This window comes from Ursus americanus, chromosome 3 (genome assembly GCF_024610735.1).
Source record: "Ursus americanus isolate L20-20 chromosome 3, mUrsAme1.1.p, whole genome shotgun sequence".
Taxonomy (NCBI): Eukaryota; Metazoa; Chordata; class Mammalia; order Carnivora; family Ursidae; genus Ursus; species Ursus americanus.
The window spans coordinates 85,386,083-85,409,791 of record NC_142129.1 but is presented as its reverse complement, the minus strand read 5'-3'; the positions used below and the strand labels follow the sequence as shown (position 1 = coordinate 85,409,791).

The 23,709-nt window shown below is 50.5% G+C and overlaps 1 protein-coding gene and 1 pseudogene across 1 annotated transcript in view; both read right to left on the bottom strand.

Annotated features, from left to right (window-relative positions):
* CDHR3 (cadherin related family member 3) overlaps nt 1–22,604 on the bottom strand; it is a 49,634-nt gene extending 27,030 nt beyond the window's left edge. The window contains exons 1-5 of the mRNA XM_045792188.2: nt 22,371–22,604; nt 18,090–18,255; nt 14,962–15,059; nt 4,660–4,754; nt 3,779–3,883 (exon numbers count right to left, since the gene is read on the bottom strand). Coding sequence (XP_045648144.2) covers nt 3,779–3,883; nt 4,660–4,754; nt 14,962–15,059; nt 18,090–18,255; nt 22,371–22,604 — 698 coding nt within the window. The remainder of the gene's footprint in view (nt 1–3,778; nt 3,884–4,659; nt 4,755–14,961; nt 15,060–18,089; nt 18,256–22,370) is intronic.
* On the bottom strand, nt 11,014–11,856 carry LOC123789506 (cathepsin Z pseudogene; annotated as a pseudogene).
* Nucleotides 22,605–23,709: the final 1,105 nt, after the last annotated feature.

Genomic DNA, 23,709 nt, shown 5'->3' with positions numbered 1-23,709 from the left:
CACCCTCTGATTTACTAGGTTCCTAAGTTTGGATTTTCCCTTCCTTAAGGGAAGCATATCTCAGGTCTAAATGATCGCATGCATTTTGTGAGCTCAGAATTTTTCTGCAGTTCTGTTTCGTCCTCCTCGTAGGGTAGATGGGACCAGAGGGGAGAGAAAGGAGAGGGAACGTCCAGCTAACATCAGACAGGCAGGCAGACAGAGACTGCGACCAGGCCCTTGCTCACCGGGGCTCCTGCCTGGGTTCTGGGTCTGCCCTCTGTTCTTGAGGTGACGTCCTGTCGGTGTGCCCCAGTGTGGGGGACAGTAATCTCGCTCAGGCCAAGAGGCTACCCCGGGGCTCTGTTCCTTTCCCCATGCAGCCTCACTGGGGCTCCTCACTGATGCACTTACTTGCCTGACCCTTTCTAGGGGACTGTGGTCTGTGGCCCATCGTGGGACAGGAATAGGCAAAGCAGGGTGGGGCCAAGGAGGCAGGGGTGGCAGGCACCAAACCCAGAGCCGGAGGAGAGAGGAAGGTAGCACCAGCTCCCAGAGCTAGACTAAGCCCTTGTGTCCGTTATGGGAGAGCCTCTGTTTCCAACGCTTTCTATTTTTGTTTTGGTTACTTTGAGTGGCTTCCGTCGACTTGGAACAAAGAGGTTGCTAAGGCTTCTGTGCTACCTTTACCCCTTGGCCCTGCTATTCCGAGTGTGGTCCCCGCATGTTTCACAGGCTCCCTGGGGATTCTGGATCTGAACGCAGAGCTTAGGCCAGCTCCAGACTGCCACATCGAGATCGGTGTTTTCACAAGATGACCAGGGGATCTGTCTGCACTTTGAAAGTGTGAGAAGAGCTCCTATAAGGATTCACCAGAGGTGACAACCACAGATACCCAGGCTGTCATAGGACAGAGGACCCCTTGGGAGGAGAATCCCCTTCCTCTAAAACAGCAGTTCTCAGCTGGGGGTGAATGTGTTGGTTGTCACAAGTGGAGGCAGGGGCTGCTTCTGGCCTCCAGGGGGTAAAGCCCAGGGAGGCAGCTCCCTCTACCCCCCACAGCGCACAGGTCAGCGCCCCCCACAGGGAACATCCTCAGTGCAACTGTTTACAGCACCCCATTCTGCAGGTTCTTCGGGCCCAGCCGGGCGCTCCAGGAAATCAGGGCGCTGTGACGGGAACCAGTCAGGCTACTGGTGAGTACACGGCTCCTCGAGTGTACCATTCTCTCCTTGGCTCACCTGATAGTGAGCCTGGCAGAAGGCAACAAATCTTCGGTTTATTTGGCCTGGGGACCCAAAACCCAAGTGTGTGTAAAATATCATTTAACATAAAGGTGTGACCCATGGCCCACGGTTATGATCTATTCCGTCAGGGGCCCTGCAGCCACCAGATAGGGTCAAGGTCTGATATCAATTACATCCCCCCCCCCACCCATCCCACACATAACACCGGATTACCAGGGCCCTGGGCAAGGGGGAGACAAGGGCCAGTGGCCACACTCATGGGGAAGGGCATGAATCCCGGAGGATGGCTTCAGTGTTATGAAGGAGTATGCAGTAGGAGCATAAAAGTGTGTATGCACTGCGAGGCACCCGGTTGAAAAGGATGGCAGGTAAATGCAGAAGAAACGAGCTGTGGGAGAGAGTGTAAGGTAAAGTGCTCTGTCAAAGCAGCAAGCATTGTGCTTGCTAGGTAGAGAGTAAATATAAGTCAAGTACTTCTATAATGAGGTGCTCGACTGTCATAATAGCAGAATCCTCGAGTACACATCGGGAGGCCACAAAGCATTCAGATGTTTGCCACCACCCAGGGATAAAATGGTGAGCTCTCAACGACAGAAATAGCGCTCGCGTTGGCTGTATTAATTGTAGGACTTTACCAACTAGTAAAGACAGAAGAGTTGTTTCCACATTCTGCAGTTCCGCTTTACCCTCGAGCTCAGTGTAGCTGAATCAGTTCAAGGGTTTAATTGTGTTAATTCTGAATTGAAGAACTTAAGGCTCGTCCTGGCACTGATTTGGAAGGAAAAGAAGGATCATGGCTCAAGGGAACCATGAAAGCCCTCAAAATCAGTACCTGCTTTGAAACCGAGAGGACGCTTGCAAACCACGGGTGACTGACGGACGCGGTCGACTTTAACTGAGCACGTGGGTGAAGTCAGGGCCGCCCCCCTGCCCCAGTGCTTCCAGGGTCAGGCTCTTGCAGACTCATCCCTGTCAACACCCACGGATCGCTGTTAGACGTAGAGCCTCATGATTTGGTATGAAATGGTTAAAAGGTCACTCAGACCCTCTGTCTGGCATGGGGCCTAACGGGATTATTTCTCAAACCAGAAAGGAGAACCAGAGTTCCAGACCCATCTCTGGGGGCCCCAGCAACCAGCCAAGGCCATGTTCTCTTTGTGCTGAGGCTAATTGCTTGTTTTTGGAAGATGTCGTCCAAACCAGATAGTCTGCCCCTTGGGAGAACTTACTTTCCCCTTTGCGACCCCGTTAGCCTGCGTCCCCACCTCACAGACTGGAACGTGGGGGCAACATGGCAGACGGCGTGGGCTCCGGCCCCGCAGCCGTCGCCTGCCCCCGGGGTTACTGATGAGTCTGCATCGCTGGGCCGGCAAATGCTGGAGTCTGAACCCAGGCTGGGGTGTCACAGCTATTTGTAAACTGCCCGTGCTGTGCTCCTGGAGGAACCCGTGGGCAGGAACGCGTTGCCTCATCCTTGCGAGCTTCACGTGGTAACGGGCATCGTTGGGAAGCGTGATGGGGGAGTGTGTCTGCTGCTCTCTCCTCCACGTGGACATCCAGCCACCGGGCTGGAGACTGTGCACATCCAGAATTGCACAACTGTGGTGTGTTTGGCCAAGCGGCAGCAGCGTAGCCTGTGAATAGGGTGGTCTTAATACTCCCACTCTCAGAATACTTTTGCAAGCATTCTCTGTAGTTCTGGGCCCGGGGCTTTCTGTTGGTGGAGTCTCCGGAGCTGGATTTATTCACGAAATAGTTACTATCACTTACCAGGCAGGTGATTTTGCCGGTTTGCTCGGGCTGGCTCCTGAGCCTGCCTCAGCAACCGGGGCAGGGAAAGTCTGGTACCCAGGAAGCTGGGCAGTTTGCAGGGTCGCACACTGGCTCAGAATCCCATCTTCCCCTCCGGTAGCCCGACCTGGAACGGGCTTGGGTCTCCCCTTTGTGCCTGGGCTGCTGCCAGGCCCATTCCCAGAGGCTGCTTGCACCAGACTCACTCACCCTCCTCACCCCTGCTGGATGTAGGAGCTGCCAGACACAGCCAGTCCTCTTTCCTGGACCCACCACGGCAGGAAGAAATCTAGAATACCCCGCAGTGGGCACGCTTCTTAGGCACCGTCAAAAGAGACCTCTCCTCCGTCAGAGAGGACACCATTCTGAGAGTGGGCTTTATAGAGCCTTGACCGGTGGCGCGTGCCCTAGGATTTTGCTATTATTCATGCTGAACACTCTATTATAACAGTACCTGCCTTATATTTACCTTCTACACAGGCCCAGCAGCCACCCCGCCCCAGGGCTGTCATGTCCAGCCCCTCTCCCCACTCCCCACCATACCCACAATCCCATGGTGCAGAGGAAAGGGGAGCGAAGCTGGCAGGGGGACATCCGGAGGCTCAGAGAAAGGACGCTGAAGAGCTCAGGCCTCTTGTCTCTCCTCTGGACCAGGGCAAAGGGCATCCCTCTGTGTTGTATTAAATGCATCTGAGAAAGCCGGGCCCCCCAGGAGAGACGGCGGCTGCACCCCATGGAGCCCAGCACGCCCTCAGGCCTACCTGGTAAAGCGAGGGATTTCGTCATTGATGTTCACAATGTTCACCTGGATCGTCGTGGCGGCTCCGAGCCCTTGGCTATCTCTCACTCCCGCAGCCAGATGGAAACTGTCAGGGAACCCCCCCAAGTGAGGGACTCAGGCTTTGCTGACACTACCTCAAAATGGAGTGGGGAAAAATGGGGGGGGGGAGGAGAGAGGGAAGGGTCTGCCCTTTTCTGGCCACCCTCCTTCAGACAAACATGCAGAGTCAGGACTGCCATGTCAGCCCTTCCTTCCTCGTCTCTGCAAACCCACCCCTCCACTTTTCTCTCACCCTATAGTTGTTATTCCTGGCCATCATCTCCCCCATGGCTGCTCACATCCGCCATGTTATACACCATGTCTCTGTGTCCTTCCTCACAATATCCCTGCGCACGTGTGTTACGCCCATGTGAGGAGACCAAGGCTGCCAGGGATCAAGGAACCAGCATGGTGAGGTGAGGAGCCAAGGTCACCCTGTGTGTTTTCATCCTCAAACCCTGGTCTCTCCTCACCTCTTTCCTCAGCCACCTGCTCGCCTCCACCCTGCTGCTCTGATGTTAGCAAGCAGCTCTGACAGCTGCCTCTCCCAAGCCAGAAAGGCTCCGAGGCAATTCTCCAGATTCCTGGGGAGACTTCTCCCATCCCTCCATTCTTATTATGTGGAGATGAAGGGAGAAGGAGGCCTTCCAGATAATTGCCTTAGTCCCTCTTCCTTTGGGGGGGGGGGCTTACTGCCCTCTGAACTCAGTAGGAGGGCAGCAAAACACTCGGGGCCTCCCTCGCTGCCCACGGGCTGCACCAAGCCTGCTCCTCAACCCTCAGATAGACGGTACTTCAACCAAGGTCATTGGCAAAGGCTACCTTTTGTGTCCTGCTTCAAAGTCAAATTCTGTTGTGGAGAAGAGGGTCCCATTAGCAGACAGTCTGAAGTTCACTGAGGGGACGATCAGGAAATACTAAAAAACAAGGAAAAAAAAGAATGTAACTGCGAGTACCTATTCATCTTTCGCCAGGCGACTAGTTTGTTCCATTCCCATTTTATATTCTTGGCCCATGGAACATCCTCGATGCATCAAGATGAGGCCCAATGCACAGTTCTCAGACTTGATGGTTCTTGAAGCAAGAAAGTTCTGGATCTGCTGGCCTGAGCCTCTGATCTGAGAAGCCACACCCTGAGGAGCTGGTCACTGGGTCCTGCTTCAATGACAGAGCGAGTGTAAAGGCCCCCTGTCGAGGCACCCTGCTTCTGAGTCCAGTCTCCTTCTCCCTGTCACCATGTTCTCACTTATGCTTCTCAGGATGACTTTTGGGGTTAAGTCCAGGTCTTGGCCTTGACAAACGCTATTTAAACATGGCTACCATGCATTAAGCAACAGGTCAATACTACCATAAATAAGACCTGGTCTCTACCATTGAAAGAACTTATGATATAGGAGGGTGCAAAAATGTTCACAAACATCATTCACTGACATGATGAGAGAGAAAAGGAAAGGGACAGGCATGAGAGAGAAGAAACTTAGCAGGGCCTCAAGTCCAAGTTGGGCTGGTTTGGAGCTACAGAAGGGCTGTTTTAGAATCTGATCTCAGGTTTATGGCCACTGGTCAAGTCTTTCCATATCTTGGGGGTGTTAAGAATCTAATCCTTTATGGCTCCCAGTGCCCATCCCGGCTCTCTTGGTGACCCCCTGCCTAGCCCACTTGCTCTGATGGGATCACAGGCTTATTTACACAGCCCACTAAGGGCAGCCCATGGGAGGACCACCCCTGTGCTATCCATGGGTGCTCATCAAGATTGCTTCCTTGCTGCCATGATGGCATCAACGAAGCAGGCGAAGGACCTGGATCAGAAGAGCTGAGTCCAAGTTCTTGTCCTCACCACAGGATCTGGGACAAGTCCCTTCCTTGCCTGTAATATAGGGACGATACCACCAACTGCTCCTCCATGTTTTTGTGAGGATTAAATCAGAAGGCACACCGGAAAATGCGAAGCACCACAGCAACACACAAGGCTTATATGTTTATAGCCATTTGTTCCAAAGGGCTTTAAGTTTCGAAGGTTTCGTTATTAACTACTAGGATGAGAGATGATCTATCCTCAAGGCCTTAGATCTCTGGATCAGATAATCAGTGGAAATTTTGCAATCAGAGCCACAGCCCCTGAAGTCTAGAATCAAAGGAAACGCCAGCCAAGGCTTCCAACCCAGCGATTTCCTATGTTGTGTGATCGCAGCTAAGCCCCCCATAGGAGAAGACAGAATGCACAGAAAATAGATTAAAGATCTCATTTGGGGCCACTATAAGGTTTTTAACCATTTTCCTAATTGTAATAAAACATACTTTTTACATACAAATTAGGAAAGACAGAAAAATGTAAAAAAAAAAAAAACCCTCAAGATTAGTTACCTATAAAATCTTATGATTTTCACGAATAGCCCTCTGTTCTTTTCTATGCAAATGGATACCCTCCAGACAAATTGAGATGATGCTCCAGTCAAAATTCCATTCTCTTGTTCTTTTCCTTTGTAGCCTGAGCACATCCCCATATTCTTAACTCTTATCTTACTGCCTGGCTGTTTAATGATGGCACAGCCTTCTACTGTAGGGCTTACTTTACTGAGTCTTTCCTGCTGGTCACTTAAGTGGTTCTTACCCATTTTTAAGGGGGAATATTTGGGCAACACCAAGGAACACCCTTCTTCCAGCCCCCCAAATTGTATAAAGAGCTTGGCAGCACTCAAAGTTACGATGTTTAAATCCCAAGGCCCCCCACTGTCTCTCCAGCTCACAGCCTGGGCAGCAGCTGCCTAGACACGCAGCGCCGTTCTGTGCCTTTGAGCTGAGCCTTCCCTGCAGAGAACCCTCGCGTAGCCATAGATCAGAGGCTCAAGCTGGATGTGATGGAATGGCACGGTTTATAGACCCATGGGGGGCATTTACTATATGCACCTGGATAGGGATGCCTTTCCAATGTGTTTAATGCTCTAGGAGATAGGTCTCCAGTTCTGGTTAGTCTCAAACAGGAGAAAGTCTTGGGATACAGAGGTGACAGACAGACAAACCCTGTTCTCCAGAAGCTGATGGGCAACTGATGGAACATACAAGGGAAATGTGGGAGACGTGCTCAGAGAGAGACAAACATAGGATATGATGGGAACAGAGAAGGGGGACTTAACCCCATCTAGAATAGAAGGGTCCCGAATGGGGGTGGTTGAGTTAAATGTGGTGCCTCTGGAGCCAGACTGCTGAGTCTGAACCCTGGTTCTACTACTTTCCATCTGTAAGAGCTTGTGCAACAAAGAGTAATAATAATAGGGCATGTCCAAGGGGTTATCACATAAAGTTCTAGAACAGTGCCTGGAACATGGCAAGCCCTCAGTTGAGGTTAACTGCCACTGTCGGTTAGAGTGTAAGATCCATGAGGTAAAGGGCTTCATTTTATTCGTTACTACATCTGTAGTGCCTAACACATAATAGGTGCTCAATAAATGTTTTTCTCAATCAATATATGTTTGTTAAATGTTAAGTATCAGGGTTTTCTTCTTGCCTATTTCCCATCAGATTCCAGTGTTCCCACCTTTAAGAATCTTAAAACAAAACAAAATGGCAACAATGAAAATCTTGTCGAATTAAAAAAAATCTGTTTTACTTTGGTAAGGCGAGGCTAGATTCTGACAGCTCCCCCAGTTCTGCCTACGTCTCAGCAAGGAAGAAAAACGAAACAGCAGCAGACAGAAAGGGCGGACCACTATAGAATTGGGAACCTGGGGAATTTCTTTTTCATTTTTATTAAGAGGCTGATTTCCTGGAATCCTGATTTTTTTTTTCTTTTAACACCAGGCTAATTTCCTTATCCCTGAACCTTCGAGCCTGTGTTAATGGGAATAGCAGTTTTGTACTTAGAAAGGAGATAATATCCATAGACTAAAAATATTGTGTCATGTGGCCATTTGCCAGCAACTCGGTAAAGCTTTCTGTAAAACCTGGCGTTCTCTCCCCTTTTTAAAGGCTTGTTTAATCAAAGCTGCTCCCTTGATATTCATTCTTGGAAAACAGAAATTAAATAGAATGAGAAGCCACTGCAGCCCCTCTCTGCTCCACCACCGGCTAAGAAAAAGTCCTGAGTAATCAGATCAATTCAGTGAACAAATGCTTGCCAGACAAGCGCTGGAGTGTCCCCGCTGGGAATATTCCTTTACGGCCTCCCCAGGTCTCTCTATTTGCAGCCCCTTGCCGGCTACAGTTTGCTCAGGGACACAAAGGCTTCAGTGTGCAAGACAACAGAGCCCGAGCTTCCGGCCCCATTCCCCCTTTATTGCGTCGCTAGTGTCAGGAGAAAGGAGGGTGAGAGGAAGCTGGCCCAGTTTCCTGAAATGTCAAGCTCCCTGGGGAGAGCATGCCACCTCGGTGGGGCTCGCTCACGGCAGCCAGAGCCACAGGCAAATCGTGATCCAACCTGTGCTGGGTGGCGGCCATCCGTGGCTTTCGGGCCTGCCGTGGAATCAAGTGACAAGAATTCAGCCTCCAGTCTCCCGAGAACAGAGCCTTCAGCTTTCAGGGGCCAAGTGTCCAGGGGGGAGGAAGGACCCTTATGCCTCCGAAGGCCAGGAGTGCCAATGGCTCAGCAAGCCCCAGAGACCATGCCCCCAAACCCACCCAGAGGACCCACAGCCCATGACATCATCTTCTAACCGCTGTGGCAGGTTATAAATACGGGGCCACATTCCCACTGCATTTTTTCAGTGTAAGGTGACTATTTTATAAAAGCCTTAATTCCTTTTTCTTCCCCTGTTCCACCCCTATCCCAGCTCAGAGATAGGAAGTGAGGGACAGAAGAAGGAGGGAATGGTGCCTAGGAGAAAAAAAGAAAAAAAAAAAACATAAAAAAAATCCTGCTGCAAGCAAAGGCTTGGCTTGGCTTGTGAGGTATTGTTATGAGGGTGAGGTAAGTGGATGATAGGGAAGTATTTGAATGTTTTTAAGAAGAGCCACATTTACAAATGAAAATGCTATAGGTATGTAATCCTTTACTGGTAAAGCTGCCAAGGATTCTACCCTCTCATGTTGTCATTCCTTTTCCATAATCAGCCTGGGTCCTAGTCTCTGATTCAGGCTTCACTGATCTTAAGGACAACAATCTCCAGCTATTTGAGGAAGTGTCTCCCCCAACATATGAACACTCATCAGTGGTGATGTATTTGGAATGGGAATTGTCCAATACCACGCCTTTTTCCTTTCTGGAGCATTTTAACAAGAAGAACCTGGAGTAGAAAGCATTTTGCAAAGACTCCTGAGTTAGCAGGCAGATGCTAGGGGGCATTGAACAAGTGGTGTGCATCTGTGTGTGTGTGGTGGGGGTAGAGACATGTGGAGAGCAGGAAGGGTGCTGTGACTCGGGAAATCAAGGGATGGGACACCAAGGATAGGAATTTGCCAGAACAAGGTAGAAGGGAAGGAGCAGGGGTTGGGCCAGGGGACCTCGGTTCTCACTAGAGTTCCAGGACCCAGGCAAAGGCCTCAGCTCCTTCCCTCATCTGGAAACAAGGGGCTGCTCAATGCACCTGAAAAGGCCCAACCAGCCAGCACTGGGGTTAAACCACTTTATACCCAAGAAGAGAGAAAGACAACAGCTCGCCCCAGTCTCAGAGCCACGTGCACGACAGAGGCTGGGAGACCATGACTTCCCCTGTTGCCCTCCTGCTAGCCCAGCTAGTAGCAAGGTTATTGCTCTTTTAATTTAATCCTTTGTCTGCCCTGGTGGAGACAAAGTACGTTTCACTTTATGCAAAAGTCCTTCCCTAATGGAAAGGCCGGGAGAAAGCTCCTTAATGGAGGAATCGCTGCACTGGATCACTTTGCCTCCAGCTGCGAAACTGATTAACGTCCCGAGAGTCTCCACGGAGGCTTCGCGGCGGTCGCGGCGGCCATTTCCGAGCCGGGGGAGGTGCAGTGTGGGAGTTGGGTGGGAGGGGGTTGGATCTCACTGAACCCCCTTCAAGAGGTAGGGAGAGCGCTGGGGGAGGGGGCCCAGCAAAGAAATGCCAGTCGATAGGGTTATTCGCAGACAAACCCATCTGAGCGCAGTATTACTGCGCACCTCTGAGGACCCCCGCCCCCCGCCCCCCTCACAACACGGAAGGCGCCCGGGGAGGGGCGCTGCTGCCGGAGCCAGGCCTGCGCCCTGCACCACGAGCCACCAGCCACGGGCCCCTGCGACGACCGAGCGCTCGCAGCGTGGCGGGTCTGAAAGGAGGTGAGCTCTAAGTTACTGTAGCGGACCCAGTGAGGCCGGAGACGTGGGACTAAAAGAGGAGGTAAACTAGCTCGTGAATCGTTTTTATGTGATGACGTGTTGAAAGGATAGTAGTTTGGGTAAGAGTATTTACAATTTAAAAAGTATATTCAAACTAGTTTCCCCTGTTCCAGTGTACTTTTTCCCGCGGCTACTGGGACATTTAAGTGACAGACACAGCCGTCGTTCCTGGCTCGCGCGCCAGCTCTGTGGGGCCCTGCCGGTCCAAACAACATACAACTACACGCTTTTAAAACGTCTTTGGAAAGGAGGGAGCGAATACCAGTGGTTTCTGCATTAGCCCCACTTTTACCTTATCTGCGACACGGTTTCCATTTGTTAAGCTGGATAGGGCTTGTAGGGTTTGTTGTTTAAGGGGTTTCTGGAGACGTCCTGGAGCTATTGTTTAATCCATCCTCCCTCTGTTGTGGTTCCCGCCGGCAAGGCAACTCCTTGGAAGGCGCCGGAGAGACGGTTAGGTGCCAACCAAGCCAAGGTGGCTTCCCGCGCATGCTGTGGTGCTTTGTTCTTGTTCTGGTTTGGTTTTGTGCTCTTCCTGTGGGAAGTCGCGTATTGTATTCACCCCTTTTGGGCAATCGGAAATGGCCATCTTCTCTCTCCACCCCCACCAGTGATTCCGAGGTGATACAGGAACTGGTGGTAGGTCAGAACAGAGGTCACATAATTGCCTTGCGGATCACACCCTCGCCGGGTAGAGGGTTGGCTGCCGTCGCAGTGGCAGGGGAGCCAGGAGTCTCCGCCATCCCCTTTCAGACTCTTCCCTCAGGACTCCCCTTGCAGCCAGCACCACAGCAGCACCCACTAGCTGCGAAGTGCCATGACCAGACCAGCCGCCGGATCCTTCAGACCGTGGCAGTACCAACCCAGCGCCCCTAACAGTAGGATCCCCTCTGATGATGGCTCATAATACCGTTTCTTCAAACACCGCTCTTCGGAAGACCTGTGTCTTAAAGGATGGGGCCCGCAAACAGAGAGGACTGCTCAACAGCAAGGTTGTCGTGGGCACCGTTCCCATCTTTATAGGGGCTGGTCACTATCCTCACCCAGCCTTGCTCTCAGCCCACGGTTCTCCCCACGAATTCCGGACAATGCAGTACTCGGTGCCATGGCTGACAACCCAGCCAACCACAGAAATGACATGGTTTATGCCACGGTGCTCCCCGTAGACGCCCCCTGTGTAGTGAGCCGCTAACAGCAGCTGATGGGGCCGTTGGAGTGGGTTTCTGCCATCCTCTTCTCCCCCTCCGAAAGGGAGCCATAGCTTTCCAGAGGCTGTAGCTCTGGACGGCATGGCGCTGTGAGGTCAGTGCATGTTCCACATTGGTTAAACTTGTCCTACTCTTGGTCCTTGGCCTGTTGGTTGTTGCAGGTCATGTCGCCCCCAGCTTGTGCGCTGACCCCCACATGGGCAGGTCGGTGCCCACCATGCTTGTGGGAGCCCATGAGCACAGCCAGCAGGGTGGGGGCCACGCCCCCTTCCTCTTGATGTTGACCCTCTCCGCTGTGGGGCTGGTGCTGCCGTGGACCCAGCAGGAGCCACAGTCCTGGGGATGGGGTGGTTCCGGGGACACTGGCAGAGTGACCCCATTTACCTTGCACCAGTCTCAGCTCTTGGGCAGATGCGATGAGGACAGGTACTCATAAGGCGTGGAGTCTGTCCTGAGCCCCAGCTTGGACAGCTGGTCCCCGCAGGGCCAGTGGCAGCTCAGCCCCAGCCAGAATAGCAGCAGAAGCAGCAGTGGGTCCATGCCATGGCTCCTGGCCCTGCTCTGGTGTTTCCTTAAAGCCTCTACTTGTTTCTTCTGTTCAGTGGTTCTCGAAGGGTATAGAACATCAGAATCACCTGGGAAGTTTGTGCTCCAGGAATCCGTGTTTTTTCATTTATTTAATTACATTAATTAATATATTTTTTAAGTAGGCTCCGCGCCTAGCAGGGAGCCCAGTTTGAGGTCTGAACTCAGAACCTGAGGTCAGAACCTGAGCTGAGATCAGAGTCGGCTGCTTGAACCGTCAGAATCTGTGTTTTTTTAAAAAGCAGCCTAAATATATTCTCATGCAGGGGCCTGAACACCTTCTGAGAAGCCCTCCCAACCATTCAGACCAAAAGACCGGCCCTAGGATATTCCGCAAATATGCAGACTCCCAGGCCCCTACCAGGCCCCCAGGACTGGAAAGTCTGAGAGAGACTTGGGAAATTTGGGAAACCATGTCTTCAAGTGGTGGTTCTCAGTGCCCGCTGTGCGAGAGATTCAGCTCGGGGCTCAAAAAGCCTGAGGCCTGGGTCACACCCCAGGACAATCACATCAGACTCCTGGGCGGGGGGGACCCAGATATCTGTTGTTTTTTAAAGTTCATCTGCTGGTTTCAATTTACAGCCACAGGCTTCAGTGAGAAGCACGGGTTTGGTCATAGTAAATCAACCCATCTCCTTTCTCCTTATATAGAGCAAAATATGTCCTTTCGTGCCTCCCGAGCACCCAGAATAAAATGTCTAAGTACAGAGGCCTCACTTCCTAAACTGTTAGTACGTTTTTCTAGTCTGAGAAAGGTTCTTTCTAGATTGTGCTCACTGCCCCTGCAGGCTGGCTGTTAACTTTCTGTGCAGCTGTATGTTCTAGCGCAGGTGTGAGAGACTTCATTAACACTCTCTGCCGCGTGGGGAAGCGCCCCCTCCCCAAATAACTCCTAAACACATGGCAGAAACCACAGGCGCAGCCCCCTGGTTCCAGGTCCCACGCCCTGCAGCTGCTCTCAGACCTCTTTGGATGGCAGTACATTTTCTTTTAAAGGAACAAGGCCTGCTGCTGCGTTTGCTCCCCACCTGCCGCCGCTTCCCTTCATCAGAAAGTGTAACAACCTGATCTACAAGGTGTTTTTAAAGGGGCTGCCTTGACATTATTCCTTCTGCATAATTTAAAGATGGAGATTTAAAAACAAACATTTTTCTTGACACTTGAGTGTCCTTCCACTTGGCCCCCACTGCATCTTGTATGAACTTTATAGTAATTATCTTATTGAATTATAATAATTTGGTGTATGCATGATCATCTCCCACCCAGACTATAAACTTCTTGAGGTACAAAGATGTGTCTTACTCATCTTTGTGCCCAAAGTATCTAATAAAAAGCCTGGAACATAGTGGATTCTTGGTGAATGTTGAAAAGAACTAAATGTATAAACGAGGTACTGTATTTTGTGTTGCTGGCCCATCCAGAATCTCTTTTCACCTGGTCACCATCAAACAACAGTGGCCAACCATTCTGGCCGGTGAGTAGTAAACAGAAGTCCTCTGGATAGGGCCTCCAGGAGGATCTTTGAGATACTGACTGCACTGGCCTGCTCCCTTCCTGCTTTTTTTTTTTCCTTCTTCGTGCCTGGAACTTTAAAGGTAAAGTCTGGAGGTGCAGCAGCCATATTGTAATCATAAGGTGAACAAAAAGGACAAAACCAACATACTGTGGGTGGAAGAGCAGAAAGCTAGAGCCCATGTTTCTGACAGCAGCAGATGTGCCAGCCCTGGACCACCTGTCAACCTCTGCACTTCTTGTCATGGGAGAGAAAAAAGAAAAATCCCACATCCGCCACTGTGGGTTTCTGTTATTTTCAGTCAAACATACTTATAAGTGATATAACAAGGATGTTATTCATAAGTATGCATTTAAAGCACCTCGTATTGTTCTTAGCACATAGTAGGGACCCATTAAGTGTTTGCCTTTTCCATTTATTCATGCAAGTAGAACCTTGAATAAATGATTTTGAGGACAGAAGGGTCATCTTCTGATAAGAACAGACTATTCCCTAACTCAAGATGTGTCTGCTAATTTGAAAACAGTTTTGTTTCAAACACTGCAGACCGTATTATATGGGTCATGGATGTTATTTCCAAGGCTCACTTCCTCCTGTTAGAAAAAGTCGCCCCGTTAAAGCTGCAAATCAAGCCCCCAACAGCAGAAACAGCCTCCCGGTGTTACCAATTCCCTGAGTGTCGTATATCAAGTACCCGCTTCTCTGTAAGGCGGGCTTTGCAGGAGGGATGCCTGCTCCAAGGTTAGTTGTCTGGCTGGTGTGAGCTTTGGTTTTTTTCTCCAGCCTGGGCTGCCCAGCTGCAGGGTGCATGGGCTGCTTGGGGGAACAGAGCTAGGAGCCACGGTGTCCTGGCCCAGACAAGCCAAGAGGCTCCTTCGCCTGAGGGTTCGTGGTTACAAGAGCTCCACTGATTACTGCATGAAGGAAATGGAGTTAGAAGGAAGAGAAGAGAGATCAGCTGTCACAGGCCGAACTGTGAAGGAAGGCTCCAGACCTAGTCTCCTGTTTTTCTCTGTGGGATTCCCCCCCGCTTCTTTGGAATTTCTGGGATTCTCTTTTAACTTTTTTATTCTTTACCTTGGCTCCAGGCAGCTTGACATCGTGTCTTGAAAAGGAAGTGGTAATGCCGGCCTTTGGAGTACACATTTTTTGCTTACTTTTAAAAGAATACAGCTGGGTTTTTATCACCTTAGAATTAAAAATACTGAGCAATTTTACTATGCCAGGCACTGTGCTAAGTGGCTTTACGTGCATATCTCATACTTACAATCCCCCAGCTGTAGGTGCCCTTCTTCCATTTTATAGATGAAGAAATGGAAGCTCAGAGAGGTTAAGACCATGTCCAAGATCACACAGAGCCACGGGTCTGATCTGGGGTGTCTACGTCCGGAGCTCCCTCACCCATTCCAACATCCCCCGTACTCTATGCTATGGTGGGGGAACACCTAATCCTCCCCTCACCACTGCCCAAGCCCCCGGCTGAGGCTCCAGTCCACCGTGTCAAAGGCAGCACGGAGAAGCCCAGCCCATGTATCAAGGAGACTTACACTGAGGGGTATATTTCGGTTTGTGTCTTCTGGATCAAAGGCCTCCACCTGGTAAATGAATCCCGGGTTTGCTCCTTCCAGTATGTAGAGGTCGAGACCTTAGATCAGCGTCCAAAGTGGAAGAAGAGGAATTTTATTAGATCAAACAAATGAGGAATTACAGAACCAGGACAGCCGTACCCAGCCAAGGAGAACCAAGTGCATGGGCATCATGGGAAGGACGGCTGCGGGAATACAGGCCGGGCGTCAGCCCGCAGGCTGCCTGGCGTGAGCTGATGGCTTATGGGAATTTATAAAGTACTCGGGTGGCCAAGCTGGCATCACATCTTGCCACATTTCCTCTGCTGAGAGATGATCTAGGGGAGGAACCTCCGCGTGAGGCTGCTCCGTGTGCCTGATTCACTTTCACGTGCAAATTCCTCCAAAACCGAGCCCAGGTCACCTATTGAAGTGCACTTAGCATGTCAGCCGAAAGGACTTATGCAGGAATAAGGGAGAGGGCTACAGAGGCTCACGAAGGGGACCAGAAATTGCCTTCATCTCCTTCGGAGTTCTGGGCAGCCAGCGGGCACCTGGCACCACCAGCCCGGTCTGAGGGGCCGTCACCCTCCGCTCTGGCCTCTCTCTCCAAGCGCTGGTCCTTCTGCGTGAGGACTGAGAATGTGCACGGCAGCTCACTCTTTGGGACCACTGCGCTGAGGGCTTATGTTTTCTCCTTTATGACCATAACCCCCTGCACGCAGGTATTGTAATGCTCTCCACTTCACAAACGAGGAAACGGCCTCGGGGAAGTTAGGAGATTGTCTCAGCGAGGAAGGAGGTGAGAGTATAAAAATTCAAGTCCTGCCTATGTTAGATCTGAGCTCCAGCTCTCATTCACCTTTATCACTGTTCGTGCTTGCACTCAAAACGACATTTACTGAGTTCTCACTCCGTACCAGACACTGGTCTATCCACGCCCTGGGAACACAGCAGTTCACCGAACAGGAAACCCCACTCTTGTGGAGTTTGCACGGTAGTGGGAAGATACAGATAATAAAATGAGCAAAATATGTGCACGTTACTGAGCAATGTCCTGGAGAAAATCAGGGAATGGAATGTTGTGGGTTAGGTTACAGTGTGAAATGGAGTGGTCGTGGAAGATTCGCGACACTTGAGTCTAGATTCTTAAAGAAATGAGGATTGTAGAGATAAGGGGGATGGGGCAAAGAGCAACTGTGAAGATGCCAGTGAGGGTTGTACAGGGGGCGTTCAGAGCCCGGTGAGGAGGCCAGGACTGCCATATGGGGGGGGGAGTGTGTGGAAGAGGACACAGTGTAGGTGGGAGGGGGCCAGATTTGATGGTGCCTTAAGGAGACTCTGGCTATCCTCTTGAGGGAGATGGGAAGTTCTTGTGGGGTTTGAAGCAGAAGAGTGCCTTGATTTGACTGACAGTCAACAGGCTCCTCTGGCTGCTATGTGGAGAATAGACTGACGGAGGCAAGAGCAGAGCAGGGAGGCCAGTGAGCCCGCCATCACAGTAATCCAGGTGACACATGACTAGTGGCTTGCACCGTGGGGGTCGCGATGGAGATGCCAGGGAGCAGTCAGACTGCATAGATTTGGAAGTGGCAAGATTTCCTCATGGATTTGATTTGATGTTGGGTGTAAAAGGCAGAGGAGTCAAGGCTGACTTCGAAGTTTTGGCCCAAGCCACTGGAAGGGTGAGGTTGCCGTTAGCTAAAATGGGAAAGGCGAGAGATGCAGATTGGGGGGGCGATGGTGGGGGCTGGGGGTGGAGTGGAAGTCAAGAGTTTGATCTTAACATGCATGTTAAGTTTGAGATGTCATGTTCTGACACCAGTTCCAATGTGTGGGGGATTTTCCTACACCACCAAGCAATCCTCCGACACCAGCTGGGGGTTCTGCAATTCAACTCAATTCTGATACTGTCTACCCAGAGACAGCCTTCAGATTCCACAGACCAAGGACTCACTGCCACGAGACACCCCCAACCCCCACTTCAGATACCAATTTCAAGTTCAGGTTGTCACCCATGCTTCTGACCCATGAGCTATAAATCCGAGTTTCCCACCATCCCCTCTTTGGGTTCAATGAATTTGCTAGAGGGGATCTCAAAACTCAGGGAAATACTTTGCTTACTAGATTACAGGTTTATTGCAAAAGGATAACTCAGGAGCAGAGAGATGTAAGGGAGGCATAGGGCATGATATGAAGGGAAAGGAACACAGAGCTTCCATGCTCTCTGGGCACACTACTCTCCTGGAAGGGCGAGGTGGTTCACCAGCCTGGAAGCTCTCCAAACCCCATCCTTTGGTGTTTTCATGGAGGCTTGATTACATAGGCACGATTGATTACATCATTGGCCATCAGCAGTTGAGCTCCATCTCTACCCTCTTCCCCTCCACAGAGGTGGGGGTGAGACTGAGTGGGGGACTGAAAGTTCCAACCTTCTATTTACATGGTTGGCTCCACTGGCAACCAACCCTCACACTTAGGCGACCTGAGGGCATTCCAAAAGTCACCTCACCACATCCCAGATGCCTATTAGACATAGCAGACAGAGTTGTGGGATAAGACGGCTGGATATTTGAATCAGGAGCTCAGAGGAGAAGGTGGACTAAAATGACAGAGTTGGACGTTGTCAGTATGGATAGCGGTCAAAGTCAGGAGCCCGGGAGAGATCATGCAGGAAGTCACCCTATGCTCCAGTCCTTTATACTGTCCCTGCTCTGCAGCAGACCCCAGTCACACACTGCCCTCCAGGGGTCCATGGTGAGAATGAACAGGTCAGTCAATGACCACAGCACACAGGGATGAACCTCTGATGGGCTCGGCTTGGCTTCCTCCAGAATGACCCACTCAAGGTCCCTGAACCTCATTTTCCTCCCCAGGACCGAGAGGGGTCCAAGAGAAACCACGGAGGTGAGGGGCTTTGTAAATTGTTGGGCATCATTTTGGGGAGTCCTGTGCTGGAGGACATTTCGTTTATTCCCTGCTCATTAAGCAGCTGCCTTTTCCAGGCAAACAGCTGCTGGTTCACTTACTTTTCTGTTTCCCTCTGTCCCCCAGTGTACCCCCCCTCATGCCACTGTCTGGGCTGCACTGCACAGCCCAGTGCATCTTACCTTTTGCCAAGTTGCCTTGAAACTGAGGCGGCTCGTTCACATCTGTTACCTGGACAGTCAGGATCTGTAGGTCAGTGACACCGACGTCATCCTTAACATAAATCTGCAAATCAAATATGTTTGGTCCAGTTTCAAAGTCTAGTTGTTCCTTGCCAGTGGTGACAACCTAAGAGCAAAGGCAGAATTCTTAGTAACCATGTGAAAGGAGATCTGTTTTGTATGCGTGCATTTTGCAAAGGGATGTTACTAGGAAGGAAGCAGCCAGAATCCTGGAAACCATCTTTCCCTCACCGTCAGAGGAACCGGTTGTTTTGCCTTAGTTCTTCCAACATAAGCCCCATGACATTTCACCAAAGGGACTCCTGCACGTGATGCTGCTTTTCAGAGGAAAGAAAAATATTTAGGCAACATTCTGTTTCCAACGACCGGAGATGGAAAGCCGGGAATTAAAACCCTATCACTACTTGGGGGAGGCACCTAGACAAGTTCCTTAGCAACCCTGAAGATAGTTGGACTTTCTGGGCTTTAAGAAGAAGCCACTGCACTTTCCTGGGATTGCTGTCTTGACTCGGTGCTCCATGGTAATTTTCCCAAGGCCATGTCTGTGAATAAACAAGGGAAGGATACATCTGCAGAAATAAGGAACAATATATACTTACATCAACAGCCGGTTCAGTGTTTTTGTGCATTTCCACACATTCTCCCACTGGTGGAAACTTGTCCCCTGCACTATAAGTGTTTTGGAGATGTGGGAGAGACATCAAGAACCAGGGCCAGAGAAACATCACCGGAATCAGCGGGAACCTGGCTGGTCCACGATGGGAGGGTCCTGCTGAGGCTAACTGGAGGCCAACCTGTGACCTCGCATGCCTACATGCAACTCCTGCCACCAGCTTAGACCACGGAGCGCCCAGAGCCCTTTGGGACCTCAAGGACTAAATTTCATAAGTGTCTTAATTATGCTAATGGAACTTTTTGTTTATAAATATGACTGGGGCCAGGTGGCATTCAGTCTCTCATGGTGAGAGTGCTTAGCTCCAGTCACACTGTCAAGCTGAACTTTGGTGTGACCTTGGGAAAGTCCTTTACCTTTCCCTGATTTTGTTTCCACATGATTATAATTAGGTAAATACTCCTTGACCTAGTTAAACAGATGAAGCATAATACAGGGTACTATAACAAAACAGTAGATCAGGGTATTGTGGACAAAGTTCATTGTGAGCTGTGTGTAGTCAGGGAAGGCTTCATGGAGGAGGCTTTGCAAGCTCTCCACCAGTTGCGAGAAGACAGCCACAGATGGGAATGAGTGCATGCAGTGGACGGAGAAAGTGTGGAGGAGGGTTGAGAGAGGAAATGAGGTAGTCTCGTCTCTACCTGTGGGCAGGGTCAGCCTGGCACCCACATATGTGGAGATGACCTGTCTCCATGCTTGGCATGTGGCAGGTGAGACCTCTCCATGCCTCGGTTCCCCACTTCTAACATGTATTTAATAGTAGTACACCACTTCGTGGTGCTGTTATGGGGATTAAATAAATGAATTCACAACATATTTAGGGGGATTCCTGGTATATGATCAATGCACCATAAATAGGAGTTGTTATCATTAGCATCATCATTGTTCACCATCCTTACCTTCCCAGGGCCCCCAGAAGTCCCAGAAGCTGTGTTTGAAACCAGAGAGGCCTGGTCCCTGGCATGATTCAGAGGTTACCCTCAGAAAGCCTTGTACAACTGAGTCCCAAGGCCAACAGTGACCAGACCGCTGGGCCAGAGACCCAAAAACCTCATCGCTAGCTTTATCCTGCAGATTGTCAAGTCAGCCCAAGGAGGAGTCAGGTTCTGCCACGGGTATGGCACTGACCTGTTCTGTAGGCAGCAGAAGCAGCTCTTGCGAGCATTTTGGGTTGGACAATAGGATCTTTTTGGAGGGGATAGTTGATGGTATTCGGTGGTTTCTGGGGAGAAGTAACCAATGCTTCAGGACCCATGAACGTGTGGCCCATCCTAGTAGCGACACAGCGTCCAGGAGGGCACCAGGCCTGGGACAGTACACCGAACACTGGAGCCTATGTCAGCTGAGGTGCTAAGAAAGTCACCGTTCCTAGAGGTCAGACACAGGATGGAATTCATCCTTGACTGTCAGCCCTGTTTGAATCACATCAAATGTGGAAAGGCTAGCTTCTTCCACCTGATTTGGGGACTCACCAAACCAGCAACAGATGCACAGGGCAATGTGGGAGAAAGAGCCTAGGACTGGCCGTCAGAAGACCTGAGTTAAGTTCTTATTTCATCTGCTATGGCTACGTGATCTCGGACACACCAGCTAACCTTGCTGTCTCTCTGTGATCTTAGTTCGAAAATAGGAATAAAGCCTTTCAGTGATGGTAGTGTCAGTGTCGGTAGTGACAATCCAGAGGTCAGGATGTGAATGTGCAATGGGACCTCCACACACCAGATGCCACATGGTCACCATCCTCCTCATCAAAGGCAGTAGACCCTAGAGGCTGAGGGTGAGAGCTCTCAATGGGGAGCAACCCTGATGTCTGATAATTGCTGAACGGATAGACAAACGTGGTCTGTCCATACAGTGGAATATGACTCAGCCATGAAAAGGAAGGAAGTGTTGATCCAGGCTTAAAGGAAACTAGCCAGTCACTAAAGACCACGTCCAATGTGAATCCATTCATAGACGATGCCCAGGATAGGCAAATCTATTAAGGCAGAAAGGAGATCAGTGGGTGCCAGGCACTGGGGGAAAATAGGGACAGTGTTCTAAAATTAGATGGTGGTGATGGTCTGTGAATGCAGTAAAAACCATTGAATTGTACATTTTCAAGGTGTGAATTGTGTGCTGTATGAATTACATTGTTTCCAAAAATAGGCAGAGGTCTGAAGTCAGACTGCCTGGGTTCCAGGTTCAGCTCAGCCCCCAAAGAGCTGCGCAACCCAGGGCAAGATATTTAACAAATTTTGCTTCAGTTTGCTCCACCTGTAAAAAGGGGATAGAAATAGAAATAGAATCATCAGATTGTTTGAATATTACAAGAGGAGACACACATGACGCGTGTTCCACGGCATCCAGCATATACTCCATGCTGTACACGTGCAAGCCGTTGGCAGGGCTTCTAGGACCAGATGAGCAGCAGCTGTGGAAGACAAGCCAGATGTCTGGGGCCAGGGAGATAGGGCAGATGAGTCGCAGACCCGGCCCCGGGGGCCGGGGACTCTACACTGGATGCTGAGGTGAAGCCTGTCCTAATGTGTGCTCCGTATGCACCGAAAAACCTGCCCCCAGCGGTGCTGAGAATACTGCCTTCCTGAGCTCTGCCTGCACCTCCTGGGTTCTCCAGGTCTGCTCTGGGGCCCAGACATGCACACTTTTTAAGAGCTCCCCTTGGGACTCTCATGATCAGCTGTGTTTAGGAACACCTAGTGTGTACCTCAAGGAGGCAACCGAGCCTCGACCAAGCAGGCTGAGCCCATGGGGTCCCATCAGATCCCTAGGGCAATGGCAGGGAGGACCCGAGTCAGGGCTAATGATAACCACCAGAGGTTCCTAAGCCGATCGAGGGAAGGGCAGGGGTGGGGGGGAGGTGGTTCAAACACCTGGATCCTAAAGACATCCCTGGAACGGCCTCGAAGGTACAGTGGAAAACACGCAGGTAAGTCTGTCCTACCCAAGGAGGAATGCCCGCTTTGGAAAAGACTCAAGTGACAAACTAGAAAAAAGAGCGGAGGTGGCAGGGCTCCTCAATGTGAATGACTGGGTCTGAATTATCCAAGAAGAAACATTCACGCAGCGTGGCTGGACATTCAGGCTTGCATTTTTATGAAGGGTGTGTTCTAGAAGTCTCCTCAGATTTCCGTCTGGAAAATCACAGAATTCGAGAAAAGCAGAATCACCAGACACAAATTCATCAGGGCCTGGATTTTGAGGAGATGAATATCCATACTATGCCACCCAAAGGGTTTCGATACTGTCAGCGCACACCTGACACCTGACGTCACGTGACCACGGGTGGCAATAAGAAACAGGACTTTGATTTGTAACAATTGGAGCATATTACTCATCGCACTGGATTAAGTGGAGAAAGAAGGTCCAAAGTGTTTAGGAGCCTCTCGCACAGAGGGCTCTCGGATGCCCCAGACGGGCCTTCTGGGTCTTACTAGAGGGGTGAGTGGACCAGGGAAAGGGGAGGAAATGGTCACCGATCTAGAATCCCATCCACCCTCATCTTCAGGAACCCCCTCGGTGAACAACTCGCAAGGAGATGGGCTTGCCTCGAAGTCGATGCCTGACAGCCAGTTCACCCTGAAGCCGTCAGTGAGGGGACTTGTGTTGATAATCAGGGGCAACCCTGGGATCACAGGCGACAGCGAGGCTGATAAGTTCACGGAAAACTTGTGCACTGGAGTCTCAGGTGGAGAATTCTCGGCCACAGTGCTGGTAGCAGGCAAGTGGATTAGGCGTAGCGCTTCTCTCCCTGTGGGTTTAAGAAGGATGCAAAATGCCATGAACATAAAGCCTTGTGCTGGGAACAAGGACTTAACAGCTTGGTCTGTGGCTTCAACCCGTAGCTTGGAGTGCTGATGGAACCTGGTCACTCCCCAAGAACAAATACCCTTGCCAAGGACTGGAAATGGAAATAGATCATCTGGGAGCCAAGAAAACAACCACCACCCAACAACCATGAAATCTGCTTCTGTCATTCTGTAAATAAAGCTGCTGCTTTTCTCCTGTCTCCCTGCACCCCTTCTCTTTTCTCGAAGCCTTTGTGAAGAGCTAGGGAAAGATGAACGTGATGCTTCAGGGGACAGACATCCACTTGAAGGACCAAGTCCGGTGATGACATCCTGTCTCACAAGACTGAGGAATTTACAGGAGTTTATTTTCCTTGTCTGCGTCAGCGTTTGATTCAGCGATTCACCAAAAAATTAGTGTGCATGATCTCCACACTCCAAAATCATGGTAGATCTCCCCGCATCTGTAAGTGATCTCAAGGACAGTTGTTTGTCATTATGGGATGCGGGGGGGGGGGGTGTCATGTAGAGGGTCCATCAGTACATCTTCATTGATAGATTAACTCCCATTTCACAGGGAAGGAAACAAGAGACTCAGGGAGGGCATGCCCATTGCCTTGGGCTGCGTCTCAGACGGGGTGTTTTACAATTTAAGAGAAAGGGTGTTTCTTCCAAGAAAGCCTTGGGACATTCTACGGTCTCCTTGATTCTCTGCAAGATTTTGCCGGTACAGAGGAGAGCAGCAGGTCATGTTCTTTCACGCTTCCATAGTGATGGTTACTCTAGGGGGGTGAAAAGTGTTCCCCTGCAAAATAAATCCATGTTCACTCAGAACCTCAGAATGTACCTTATTTGGAAATAGAGTCTTTGCAGATTAATTGGTTAAGAGGAGGTCATTCTGGATTGGGGTGGACCCTAATCCACCAAATGGTGTCCTTCTAAGAGGAGGACCGGACACAGAGACACAGAGGAGGAAGAAAGCTGTGTTACGATAGAGACAGAAGTTGAACTGGTGCAGCTAGAGCCAAGGAACAGCAAGCAACCACCAAAAGCTAGGAAGTCCATGGAGAACAGATCTCCCTCAGAGTTTCTAGAAGGA